The sequence below is a fragment of the Lutjanus erythropterus genome, chromosome 12 (assembly GCF_056507025.1).
Source record: "Lutjanus erythropterus isolate fLutEry1 chromosome 12, fLutEry1.hap2, whole genome shotgun sequence".
NCBI classification, from domain to species: Eukaryota; Metazoa; Chordata; class Actinopteri; order Lutjaniformes; family Lutjanidae; genus Lutjanus; species Lutjanus erythropterus.
Window position 1 is genome coordinate 19,937,332 of NC_139328.1, and position 13,887 is coordinate 19,951,218.

General features: G+C 37.8%; 2 protein-coding genes across 2 annotated transcripts; one reads left to right on the forward strand and one right to left on the reverse strand.

Annotated features, from left to right (window-relative positions):
* The first annotated feature begins 778 nt into the window (after window positions 1–778).
* On the forward strand, window positions 779–6,760 carry cib3 (calcium and integrin binding family member 3). The gene is made up of 6 exons (XM_084731771.1): window positions 779–829; window positions 2,456–2,490; window positions 2,854–2,965; window positions 3,474–3,621; window positions 4,975–5,170; window positions 5,575–6,760. The coding sequence occupies exons 1-6, from the start codon at window positions 779–781 to the stop codon at window positions 5,594–5,596; spliced, it is 564 nt and encodes a 187-aa protein (XP_084587897.1). The 3' UTR covers window positions 5,597–6,760.
* LOC146317900 (ras-related protein Rab-8A) lies at window positions 6,228–13,329 on the reverse strand. The gene is made up of 8 exons (XM_084731769.1): window positions 13,164–13,329; window positions 12,502–12,562; window positions 11,116–11,176; window positions 10,924–11,001; window positions 10,725–10,814; window positions 10,528–10,593; window positions 10,388–10,438; window positions 6,228–9,471 (listed from the first exon to the last, which is right to left on the reverse strand). Exons 1-8 carry the CDS (start codon window positions 13,285–13,287, stop codon window positions 9,382–9,384), a joined length of 621 nt encoding a protein of 206 aa, XP_084587895.1. The 5' UTR covers window positions 13,288–13,329; the 3' UTR covers window positions 6,228–9,381.
* Between the last annotated feature and the right edge of the window lie 558 nt (window positions 13,330–13,887).

Consider the following 13,887-nt stretch of genomic DNA (forward strand, 5'->3'; position numbering starts at 1 on the left):
GGGAAAAAAGCAAAATCTGAATATTATTTCTTGTCACAGGAGTATTTGGTGACATAGATCCATAATCTATGTTGGATTGTACATAAGAATCTTTCTTTGTGTCACCTAAACCACTTGTTCTACCTAATGTTCTCCTTATTATTCATGCTAAGTGCAATATAGCAAGGCGCAGGTGGAAAATATGCATTAGTCAAAGTGTGCATCTGTTTTTCTGTAGTAAATTTGCAGAATAAAGGGTAAAAGATTTCAGTGCCTCAAGTCATGCTTTCCACTCAAATATTCTTGCACATAGTGAACACATTTTCAGGTTTAGTGTTGCTCGGCTTTGTAATACCTGACCTATATAATACTTGACCTAAAACTGAAAGTGAAAATGTCCTCAATAATTGGATAAATATCCAATAATCAAGTTCTCATCTGAAACAAAACTTGTCTCACATCAAAAAGTCTATTTGCCCACAACAAAACCCTGTCTCTACAGAGTGTAACCTGAGCGGTGACCGAGGCGTTGGCCATAGAGTGGCACTAAAGGGGGTTGATACCACTTGGCATGATGCTGGACGACAGCCCTTATTCATTGTCAAAGGGGCTGCTATTCACAATGGAGAAAACGATGAAATGCTGCCATTATAATGGGGACCAAAGGGCCCTGTGGCAGCCCGACACCTGATCTCCTCGTTGGCTCTGGCTTCCTTTTGTCCCAGTATTTCATATCTGACATATCCACACACTGTAAAACAGCCCTTGATGCTGGAGCAGCAATGGACCTGAGGCAGACATGGGGAATAAACAGACCATCTTCACAGCACAGCAGCTAGATGCATATCAGGTTGGTGTCAGTCCTGTTTCCATTCGCCTCATTCACACTCATGGTGCTTCTCTCTATATATACTACTGTTGTAGCTACCGGCATCTGTAAACAACATTAACACACTTGTCAGACTTATTTGTACTTTTTTTTGTTTGTTTACAAATAAGAGAAGGTCCAGAGTCATGTAGTCCATTCCTTCAGGGCAGTGTTGAACTAAGGCAAAGCTCTCCTGATGGTGTTTGTTGATTTACTGTTTTGTTTGTACCAACCTGCAACTTCGGTGCTCAAAAAGTTTGTCTTTGAACATTTTAGAGTCAAGACTTCAGAGGTAATTTGTCATCCAAAGTCAGTGACAGGGTGCATAGAGTTAATAGCATATTGTTAATCAAGTGTTAAAAAAAACAACAACAAACAGAACAAGCTAAATTGTATATTGTTATAACAAGTTCTAACATGAAAAGTTTCTTGTTACAATGTGATAATTTTATATGCTGTAATTAACATGTTAATAACATGAAATATCTTGTCATAATGTGAAAGACACTGTCACAACAATAAACTTTTCATATTATAACATTATACTAATCAATTTTTCTTTTTCTGGCATGGCAGCAATCTGCTTCTGTAGATTGCTATTGTTTCTAATTTCTTTTTAGATTAAGATTTTACACAAAAAACATACTTATCTTAGAATATATGAAGCATTGTTATAGATCAAGTATATAAAGAAGTTAGCGAACTGCTTACATGTTGATGTACCTATAACATAACTCTGACACGGGCCATTCTCATAATCACTTTTATTTATATAAGCAGTTTATTTCTCATGGACAGTGTATATTAATAAAAATGTACTCCAAATATGCCAGAATTATCCAAGACGCTATTTTCTTCATGGGTTGTTTTCATCCGTATCCCCGAAATTGTACATTTTATTGCCAATACTTTTGTGCTTTTACTTGATTAAAATTTGAAATGCATGACTTTTACGTGAAAATTATTGGAATGAAAATCTCCCTCTGCTTCTTTTTAACTGGCTAACCTATGACTCACTGTAACTTTGTCTGGGAAAATGTAAACAGACTCATCTCATTTGAATTTCATGGAGAATCCAACGTGGTGGCAGGCATTAAGAATAACTATGCTATTCTATACTGTAACAATACACTTTTTTTTTTTCTTATGTAGGTCATATAGAGGCATTGGTATTAAACTGAGACTGTTTCATAGCCAGTTAAAATCTCCTTGTGGTAGCTTTAACTAACCGCTTGCTTGTGAATGCACCTATATGTAGCATCACAATGACACAGTGCCAATATTTCAGCACTTTTATTTAGGTAAAATGTTAAATGCATGACTTTTACGTGAAAATTATTGGAATGAAAATCTCCCTCTGCTTCTTTTTAACTGGCTAACCTATGACTCACTGACTCAGTGCCAATATTTCAGCACTTTTATTTAGGTAAAATGTTAAATGCATGACTTTTACTTGTGCTGGAGCATTTTTATAGGTTGATATTGCTACTATCACTGAAGTAAATATCTGAATAACATCCTCCACCACTGTACAAAACAAGTAATTTAGTACAGCTGCCTCCTTTGTAATAACTTCACTTTCTTGAAATGATCTGATTGTATTTGCAGGACTGTACATATTTTACAAGAAAAGAAATTCTCAGGTGAGCAAATTATTTCACTAATATAAAAAACCTTAATATATTTGAGTTAACTGCAGGTGTAACACAGCTGAATTATTGTTCTGTTGTGCACAATACTACACTGTAACTCTAAACTATTGTACAGTATCAGGAGACCTGTCCTACTGTGGGGTGGGCTGGAGATCATGGTGTTTAAAATCTTGCTTGCAGAACATAATTGTCCTGAAACTTTATTTTTCAGTGTTTTCAGTGTTCAGTATGAGAAAAATAGACTCACGCTCGCTTTTCTTAACCACCATGTGCCCCTCTATAATACACAACTACATAACATAGAAGATATCTTGCAATTTAATATTGAAAGTAAATTTTTTAAACCTTTCCTAGACTGTTCTACCGCTATCGGGATTTGGCACCGCAGCTCGTTCCTCTTGACTACACCAACCAGCCAGATGTGAAGTTACCATATGAGCTGATTGGCAGCATGCCAGAGCTGAAGGTAGACCCGCCACTCCACACACCCACACACACTCCGCAGACCCGCTCTCTCCCTCTGTTTCCAATCCATAATTAATGGCCAACTAATCGACAGAATTCTTTGAAAGGTTATATGTTACCCGACTCCTTTAAACTTGAAGAATGCCGGTAGGTCCCTCAGGGCATACTTGTTGGAAATGGGTCAATTATATGCCCCTTTACACAATGGCAGCGAGGTAAACAGGTGTGTGAACACGCTGGTCACTGACATGTCCGGAGAAAGGGAGAGTAAGACTGTCAAGATTTGACCTTCCCTTATTTATTAGTCCAAATTCTGACATTTTTGCAGTATACTTAAATTCTAATTATATATATTTAAAAAATCAGACAAGAAAATGAGTTATAAAGCACAGGAAAGCCATCAAAACCAACAAGCACCAGTTTATAGCTGTGGATGATTCGCTGCACTGATCTGTTTAGAGAAGCTTTTATGAGACTGTCACAGAAGGACTGGTGTCCCCTCTGTCCAGGACAACCCGTTTCGTCAGAGGATCGCTGAGGTTTTCTCTGAGGACGGAGAGGGGAACATGACACTGGACGACTTCTTGGACATGTTTTCAGTCCTGAGTGAGATGGCTCCACGTGACCTCAAGGCCTACTACGCCTTCAAAATATACGGTAAAAACACTCAGAGATATCAAGCAGTTCCAGTTTTCATTGTGTTTTGTAGATATTGGTTTCATTTCTTTACAGTTTGAGGTCCCACAGATCCTACTGCTGCATGTGTTAAAATATTAGCACTTTTATTGAAATGAATCGCATTTTCCCTTTAAAAACCCTCTTGCTTTCATTTGATCTTATTAAAACCCAACATGTAGAAAAGAAAAAGTAAGTGGTAACCCTCCTCTACTCTCCTTGAACTCTCCTTGAAATCAGATTAAACTAGTATGTGTTTCCTTGTAGTAGTTTTAAGCACATCCTGCTAATAATACTTACATACTTTTACTTAAGTAAGGATCTGAACCAGGCAGAACTTTTACTTGTAGTTGAGTATTTTCAGTATGGTGTTACAGTTCTAGTACTTTTACTTCAGTAAAGGATCCAAGCACTTCTTCCACCACTGAACACCCTTCACAGACACAGAGCATATGGATTTCCACTGTATGTAACTAGGTGGCATCAAACAGTAAAAACGAATCATTTTTAAATCATTTTTTAAATAAAGGAATCAGATCAATATCATGTTTATGAGTAAATCTCAAGCTCAAGAAGTATTATGGTGATGGAAAAATGTTAAGTGTTGTTTTTAGGACCCCAAGCAGAGGAATGGGGTAATTAACATGTAACTACAGAGCACACAAACATCAAAATAGGCCACATGCTTGTGCAACACAATCATTCAATCCCTAAAAGATGAAACATCTTATGGTATAAGCATAAAAAAGGAGGCCATAGTGAAGGTCTTTGGAGCTGTAAGCATGGTGGATGGTGCGTGGGATGTTATAAATGATTAACCAGTCCATTATAGAGGCAAAGAGCTTGTCAAAGCGCAGTTTGTGCTCAGCATGAGGGTCCCCCCTAATTAACAAACGCTGACAGATGAAGAAGTTACATACACATGGCCCGGTCATGGGTCAAGGAATCCTTTCATTCATTATTCAGGCAGAATAGAGGAGAAGAAGGTGACGTACTGTAAAAACATAGCTGTGTTATGATGAGCAAGACTGATGAGGAGGAAAAGGCTCATATACCTGAAGTGACCTCTTAGTGATAGACTGGTTGTACTGGGTGAGTATCAAATGATCAGTGCAATAAGTTATATCAAAAAATTAGTTTAACATGATACTAACATAACAATAACACTAACAATTTCAGAAAAAAACAGCAAACATTCACATTTAAAAAGCTGGAAGCAAGGAATTTTATGCATTTTTGCTTTAAAAGTGACTTTAACGATAAATTGGTTATCAAAGTAATTGCTTGACAGATCAATTAATCGATCATTTCTCCATCTTTTCCATTTTCTGTAAGATTTTAACAATGATGACTTCATCTGCAAGTCAGACCTGGAGAAGACGCTGAACAAACTGACCCGTAACGAGCTGACAGAAGACGAGGTGAGGATGGTGTGTGAGAAGGTGATAGACGAGGCTGACCTGGACAATGATGGACGTCTGTCACTGGAGGACTTCCAGCACATGATTGTTCGAGCTCCAGACTTCCTCAGGTGGGTCAATGGTTACCAGAGGTGTGGACGCAAGTCACCTGACTTGGACTTGTGTCTGATTTGAGTCACTAATATGATGACTTTAGATTCGACTTGACAAAATCTAAAAAGATTTGCAACTCGACTTGAACTTCAACACCAATGACTTGTGACTTCACTTGGACTTGAGCCTTTTGAGTTGAAAATACTTGATACCTTCACCCTGAACGCAAAGATTTAAAATTAAGTTGTTGAAAAAGTGTGAATCCCAAACTCAGGTTACATTACTGAGTGCCTGTGTTCTGTTGTGTCCGGATTGTAATCTCATGTGCATTTACCTACTTAGCCTATCCTTGACTATTTGTTTTTAACTCTGACTTCTAATGAGGAAATCAAACCTAAACTATTCTTGTTTCTGTTCACAGCACCTTCCACATAAGGATATAAGAAGATGCAATTAAGTGGATTTCTAACTTTGAATAGCACATAAGGATGGACTGAAAACACTGCAGTGAGGAAATCCTGACATCTCAACTAAAAACTGCAGATCATCTTGTCACTGCCTACATTTTTGCTTTTTGTTTTATTTTGTAAAAAAAAAAAAAAAAAAATACTCCAAAAACATCTTGAACTTCATCAGATATCAGACTGACTTTAACATCCAAATATGAGTAACTGAATTGTCTGTCATGGGAACATTACTGTAAATAGGGTAGATTTGTTTGACTTGCACCAACATACCGAATCCACATCCGATTTTTATTTTATCATTGCAAATGCAGAAATAACACCAGTCATGGTGTGACTGCAGGTCTGTCATCAGGTGGTGCCATCAACCCATCCATCAAGACAAGGCTCATTAGTTATGACCATCAACAGTAGATTTGTGTTTTGTATCTGAGGGGATCAGTTACACCCGACTATAAAAGAAACACATGCCAGAATATTCCAGTGGGTCACAGTGGGCCAATAAAAGGAGAGCCATTTGTCATGAAAGCAGTCAAGCTCTATTGTAGGAGTACGGGGTCAACTGACAGTGTAATTTCCTCTGACGATGAGCCAATAAAGACAGTCAATGTGAAGTTTTATAATCTTATTTTATTAAATCAAAAGTACACATATCTACAAATTGTAGATACATTTTCATACGGGTTTAGAAAGTACAGTACAATTTAAGTAGATCTCTTTTTTTCAATGTGATATTTACAATGTTTTCACTTGTTTTTTTTTTCTTCAAAATGTATTTTTATTATTCTCCCTGTGTACTTCACAATCGATGGAATGAAAATATGGCTGTAAAAAGGGATGTACAGTATACTATGACATGTGATAGGAGTCTTTAAGAAAAAAAGATATGATTTAAAAACAAAAATCAAACAGGGAGTATCATTTTAGCTGAAAATGATACAGCTCGAGTCCCACAAACATCTTGTTCCCTATGTTTCTGTTTACGACTTAAAGCTACAGTATCACTCGAATGAGACAACAGCGTCCAGACTCTTCCTACATAATCCCTCTCATCGGTGTAGCAAACGCCATTTCTACAAAACAGAGCGTATCCTGTTTTTGGCTCAGTGAATGACGCAAAACAAAAAACAAAAAAAACAAAAATGCCCATACATTCAACTGTACAGGCCTACAAGTATGTCTGAAAATTACATTACACACATATGCACAGGTCCAAGATTCACAATGCATAGCTCACCTATAACAGAACTGAGTATTCGCGGTTAAGACAAATGGCCATGGTAGTCATGAGGTCCCAAATTATTTGATATTAAGAACAAAAAAAAAAAAAAAAAAAAAGGTGCAGGCAAGCAAAAGCAAATCCTCCCTTGATATTGTGCATATAGGAGTTTTTGATTTTCAGACTAGTAACAAATGTAGGAGGGGAAACATGAGGAACAGTGGAAAGAGACTTAACATCAATGTTAAACAGTGGATCGCACAAGTCTAATTTACTGTGGCTCGCATTCTTATTAAAATACTGGTTAGAATTTGAGTTATAATGTATACTGTGCCTCTGGTACCACCTAGCTGTCAGGCTAAAGGGCCACAATCAAACACAAATGAGAAAATGTACAATAATACTAATGAGACCACCTTTCAGCTGAGGTTAAGCCAGCATTCATGTACTAAGCCAAGAAAACATCACTTTGGAACTACAGTTTGGCAGGGCAGTAGCATAGAAACAGGCTTGCAAATTCTTTTTTCTTTTTATAAATATATATATGTAGCTGTAGGGCGATTATTTCAGTGAACTTAAACCAGGACAGTGGATCACTAGCAGTGAAATAGCAAAGAGGAGATCAAGTCATTTATAAGTAGGTGTAGTAAAATTTAGGAATTATTATGCCCATAATACTACCAAGACTCAATAGTTCAAAACGTTTTAACTAAGTAACCGTATTGCAAAACTATCACTTGGCACAGACTACACACAAAACACGAGTTACTGGTAAAGTGCAAGGAGAGCTGTGTGGATAGCAGGAGGAGAGGGGGCTCATTACAGTGCGAAACTTTCAGGAAAGTGATTCAAATTGGTCAAATAACCGGAGACGTCATTTAGCTTCACTGTGAATCAGAGCTGCTACAAAACCTTCAAGTCAAATTAAAAGGCAACACTTTAAAGCAGTGGTATTAAAACTGGGGTCCAGGGACTAAAAGGTATCCTTGATAGGTTGTAAGGGGTCCCCAGCAAAAGGAATCACATGTAGAGTTGCAAATATTAATTTATTATGAATTAATTATTAAATTAATTGCCAAAAATAACAAACAACTATTCAATTAATCAAGAACATATTCAACAGATTAATCGACAATTAGAATAATTATCAGTTGCATTGCATCTATTGTGGGGGTCCTTGATATAAAAAGGTTTGGGAACTCCGGTTTTAAAGACATTTCATTTAGATCTGAATCAAATAGTCAACTGAGAAAATCAATGGCCAACTATTTAGATAATCGATGAATAATTTTAAGTCACTTTTAAAGCTAAAGTGCCAAACATCTGCTGGTTCACAGCTTCTCAAATGTGAAGATTTACTTTTCTGATTTTCGGGTTTTGGTCTGTTGATCAGACAAAACAAGATGTCACCTTTTAACAGACATTTTTTTCCTAAATTAATCAAGAAAATAAGAATAATCAAGAAGATCAATCAAGAAGAACCATTACTGCAGCCCTAATCTTATTACACTGTACTTAACTGTGGTGGATTATTTAAATTACACAGCGTGCACATCTGTATATTTTCCTAAATGGTGTACTTACAATGCAGTGTTAGCACATTTTCACTTTTGCATCACAATGCACTCAAACATTCTGTATGTACAATACTTTCTTGCAGGTTACTACACCAGAGAAAGCCTAAGCAGAAACATGTCAGCTCACAAATATTGTGCTGAAATTAGACAGCAGAACTTTATCTTCCGAGGCAGAAATCTGGATTCCATTCTTAGATTTTGTGTTGCCAAACTGCTTTACAGCACCTGAAAGCTATTTGCAGAGAGGTTAAAAAGATTTGGAGCCAGTGTGTAATGATCTGGGCGAGATGAAACGCTCATTTTTAGTCACATGAAATGATTGTCAAGGACTACACGCAAACCAAAGAGCAGAACAGAACGGAAAACCTTTCAATCCAGTTCCTCTCCTTGACTGCCTCATGCTTGAGATGATTCTCAAAAGCTGAAATGAAAATGAGAGCATGTGCAACTCTGTTTCAAGAGAGTTTAAGCCTTTCAGTCTCTGGTTGACAGTTATAACTTAAAAGGGGAAAGAGCACTAATAAAAATAGATCTAAATATCACATTTGTATTTGCAATCCCAAAACCTTGACATTAATTTAATGATTTCTCATCCTCGGTTGTGCTACCAGCTGTGTGAAGTATATAAGTGCGTTGTACAAAGAGACTAACATCAGAAGTAAGAGCCTGTCTTTTGTGTGATAAGGAACATCTGGACAATGCTCCTGGTTGAGTCCTCGACCAGTCAAGCACTCTGACCCATGAAAACAACAGATTTCCTTAAAATGGAAGAGATGCACCACTGGAAGCTTTCAGAAGAGGAAGAGAGGAGGAGAAGTCCTCCGCTTACTGGGAATATAATGGTTTGTATTGACTGGGAGGACAGGCCATGGATGGGTAGAAAGAAGGAAGGGGGAAGGAAGTGCTAAGAGCGAGCACAGTCCATTTATGTCCAGCCAGCTGGCAGCCAGAGTCGAAGGCCTCGGTCCTCAGAGGAGGCTACAGCGGAAGAAGCTGGTCTTTTTCTGAGGCTCGGAGATCTTCACTCCGTGACTGCTCCCCTGCGGCGTGTTGCCCTCCTGCAAATGTGACAATAAAACAGATCACTGCTCTGTCATATACAACTGTTGATTCAGTGGCTGCTATCGTATGGTTCAGCAACAACCGAAATCCTCATGTACTCAAGCTTTTAGCACTTTTTTTGCTCAGTCAACAACATGTTAATTAACATTCAGAAAATACATTTTTGACATTTCATCAAATCAATTCAGAATCTTCCACATCCACATCATGATGCACTAAAGAGTCTCCTCTGACATTGAGTATTAACAGTCTGAACTAATTTAAGGCTCCCTGTACTCTCCAGGGCAAATATTATTATATTATATAATATATAGGTCAGCAAAGAGCATACACAAGAAAAAGGCATCATATGTCAACAGTCAAGAGAGAGCACCCAGAAAAACTGCCCTTCGTCTGATTTTTTCATGTCTGTGACATATTGCACAGATGTACACACTGAAACTACATTGAGAGGGGTCACGTTGCAGGCATGATGTGGATATGGCTATCAACAGATCATTTTCACTGTCTATTTTTTACTGAGAACTAAGCGTGTTACGTAGTAGGTGAGACTCTGAATCTCTAAATGAAGCACTGCTGCAGCCGTGCCTGAGCCACGCTGCTCACATGAGCTGTGTGGTTGTTCTAACCTGATAATATGGGTGAGAGGTGATGCGATGCACATGTGCTGCACAGTTAGGCAGTGCATCCTGGGGGCGACAAAATCTGCTTCTTTCTTTTAAGGGCACAACAGCCAGTTCAAAACAGGGCATGCAAAACTGGTTGTGTGGGTGTGTGAGTAGGAGCAGCATTACTGCCACACTCTGGGGTGTCCATGGCACTGGCCATGTGGCTGCTATCGATGGAAATAAGTTTGAAACCATTTCTCATAAACCAAAATACTAAGTTGTAATATCACACAGTTCTTCTTACCAATTTTGTGTCCATTTTTGATTTGATGTCTCTGGCAAGTGTCAAAAATGCCTGTGAACCAGAGCAAAAACACATGTTGTAATATGGATGACATGTGATCTATTAAGCATATTCTAATTCAAAGAAGAATGGCTACATACATTTTCCACATTGATGTTGGCCTTTGCACTGGTCTCCATGAACTTTATCCCATACTCTAACGCAAGCTGAGGGAAAATAGGAGAAAATTACTGACACATTTTCTTCATTATATACCAGTATAATCATGAACCAATGTTATTATCAGATAAAACCCCTATGGCAAATTATTATTTTTAGCTTCAGCAAAATGTCTCACCTTCTCCCCCCTGTCTTTGGACACCTGCCGCTTGTCGTTGATGTCACACTTGTTGCCAAGGACCATCTTTTCAACATCGGCCGATGCATGCTGGGTCAAGAGAAAAGACAGTTAACAAAAATGTGCAACATGGTGGCATTTGGATATTTTAAGAGGCAGCAGGCATATAGAGGAAGGTCTGTTTGGGGCCTGTGAATACCTCCTCTATGTTCCTTATCCAGTTCTTGATATTTTCAAAAGACTTCTCATTGGTGATGTCATAGACAAGCATGATGCCCTGTAAAGAAAAGTAAATTAAATGTGGTAACAGTATAAACTGAGCCACAAAGCTGTGGCTTACTGGGAATTGGATTTATATTACATTTATTTGTAAAGATGTAAAGACACACACCATTGCTCCTCTGTAGTAGGCTGTTGTGATTGTTCGGAAGCGCTCCTGGCCAGCCGTATCCCTGAAAAACACCAGAACCGCGACATCGTAAACACAGTTCAACATTAATGTTTTCTTTCACTTGCCCAGTCAAGCAAATGGGTAAGAAATCTACCTGCTTGAAGTTGGTGTTTTCTTGCCCCAATAAAATTACTGCCATGTTGTCATGCTTTAATTAAGTGAACGAATCAGAACGAAGACACAGTATGTCATAAATGCAAAGAAACAAATGTTCTTGTATATCCAAGATGTTACGAATATCCCCCCTTCTTCCTATCAGGGCCCCGGATTACAGAATCAGTATTGTCTTTAAATCACTTCTTTAAACCACGTTTTTATGAGATGTTGTCTTTTTGTTATTTTTAATCTTTGATTCTATTTATATCTACTGACATTATGCAATGTTGTCATTTTATCCTATTTCTTTTGTATTTTGAAATAAAAGAATAGTTTTAAAGCTCTTATCTCTTATATTGTTCTGTGTTTTCAATTCTGTGTAGTACTACTAGTGTTACAATTTTACCTCATTTTTAGCTTAATTCTGTTCTGCTTTTGTTTGGCCTTATTGTTAAGGTTCTCTGTTTTTATAGGTATACTGCTCTTGCTTTGTAAACTCTGTTTTTAAAGTGTGCTACATAAATAAAAGTATTACTATTATTATTCTCCCAAGAACTGGACACATTAAATGTAAAATAATATGTTTAATTTTTTTTTTTAAACCCCCTGCTAGATTTACTAGCCTGATGTGGCATTGTACTTGCCCTGGGCAAGTGTGCAATCCATAAGCCCTGTAAGGTGTTTTAAGTACTGATCAAGTACTCAAGTACTGATATTTTGGGTTGGTAGAGATTCCAGAGCACAGCAAAAATAAGAACAAAATAAGAAAGTACAGGTGGGGGCAGCCACACACTTCTGATGGGTCATGGGTGAAAAAGGGATTTTTTATGAGCCATTGTTTGCCTTTAAAGAGGTAGGAGAGGATAATATATCATTGACTTTTTCCAAACAAGCTAGAGAAACAGGGAGGTAATGCAGCTTTGGTATATTAGAGGCAAGCATTACATTGATAAATTTTATAAGCTGCAAAACCTGTGATTCTGTTGCTAAAGACATAAACTATAACTGTGAAACCAAATCTGCAATTGATGCATGCAATTTTACAACGATTATAACTTGTAGACTGAGAATTCATAGTAGGACCTGTAGTCACCCTACATTTGTAAGGAACCTGAACCTTACCTTCAGTCAAGTCTGTGCCATCCCCTGCGTTACTTTATTAGCAAGATATTGATAAAACATTTCCATCATATCACAAGTCCTTCATGGAAGGCACTGAGAAAAACTCACCATATCTGTAACTTTATCTTCTTGCCGTCGAGCTCTATTGTCCTAATCTTGAAATCAATGCCTGGAGGATAAAGAAGGATCATACATGTCAATCATAACGTTAGCTTGTTAGCTTACTTTAACTACCTGTCAAAACTAGCTGACACTGCTCTAACAGACTTAGACTAATGACACTAGAAGACTGTAAATAAGAAGCAACTCGGCTTCTAGTCACAACAAACTGTAATACTATGTGTATGAAAAAACGACAGAGCTGCCAAAATTAATAAGTTGTAGCATGTTATATTTCACGTTTTCCGGTGTCTTACCAGGATGTAGACGGGGCCCTATGTCTAACAGTCGAGCTATTTAGCTAACCGCTAACGTTAGCTACCAGAACCACCCGGCATGACTTCATTATAGACACAAACAGTTCTATTCATACATTAGCATCATGATAAACACAGGAGTAACAGTGTCCACCCTTACCATCTATTATTAACGACTTAATTATATTGGTGCCATCTGAATGAATTTCTGTTTAACAATGACAAAGAGAAACTAGCGGTACTTCCATCCGTCAACGCAGAATACATTCCCAGCAAGTAGCCGGAGCCTGCACACAAACCATTGGCGTATTGTAAACAGACAGAAAAGCACCGTTTAAATAATTAAAAACGTACCTATGGTAGAGATAAAGGTTGAGTTGAAGGCGTCTTCTGAAAACCTGAACAGAACACAGGTCTTCCCGACACCAGAGTCTCCGATTAACAGTAATTTAAACAAATAGTCGTATGTCTTCGCCATACTGAATATTATTGCGGAAATCCCGCCCGGCGAAGCAGTGATGTGAAAGCACAGAAATGACGCCCCCTGCTGGCCCGGAATTTACCTACAGTTTATATTATGTGACCAGGACCAGTGGGCGTTTTCACACTCGACTGTCTGCAGTCTGCGGTGTTGGGAGGTTAAGTATCCAAGTACATTTACTCAAGTGTCCAAGTCTGATTAACCTTAAGTTGTTTTTTTTTGCTGGTATGTTACTTTTTTGTATTATACTTTGTTACAATTTCGTATCACATGTACATTGACAATTTGATCTCCCTCTCTCTCTTTTTTTAAAAAACAAAATAGTTTGAACTATGTTTTCTAAGTGGCTTTAGTTAACCAAACTACAGTTATCCCTTGGATAGCTTTGCTGTAGTTCATCTTCCGGTTTAAAGTCACTGGTAGTTTGCAAAGTTATGCTTTAAAACTACCTTCCCACACTGGCTTTCAACCACATCACATGGCTTTCCTCAACAGATGGATTTACTCAGTTGTCATGGAGATGGTTTAGAAATTAATACTCCTTGATGCCTTTTCATGTTGATTAATATTATAATGTCACATTTAGCTAACTTACAC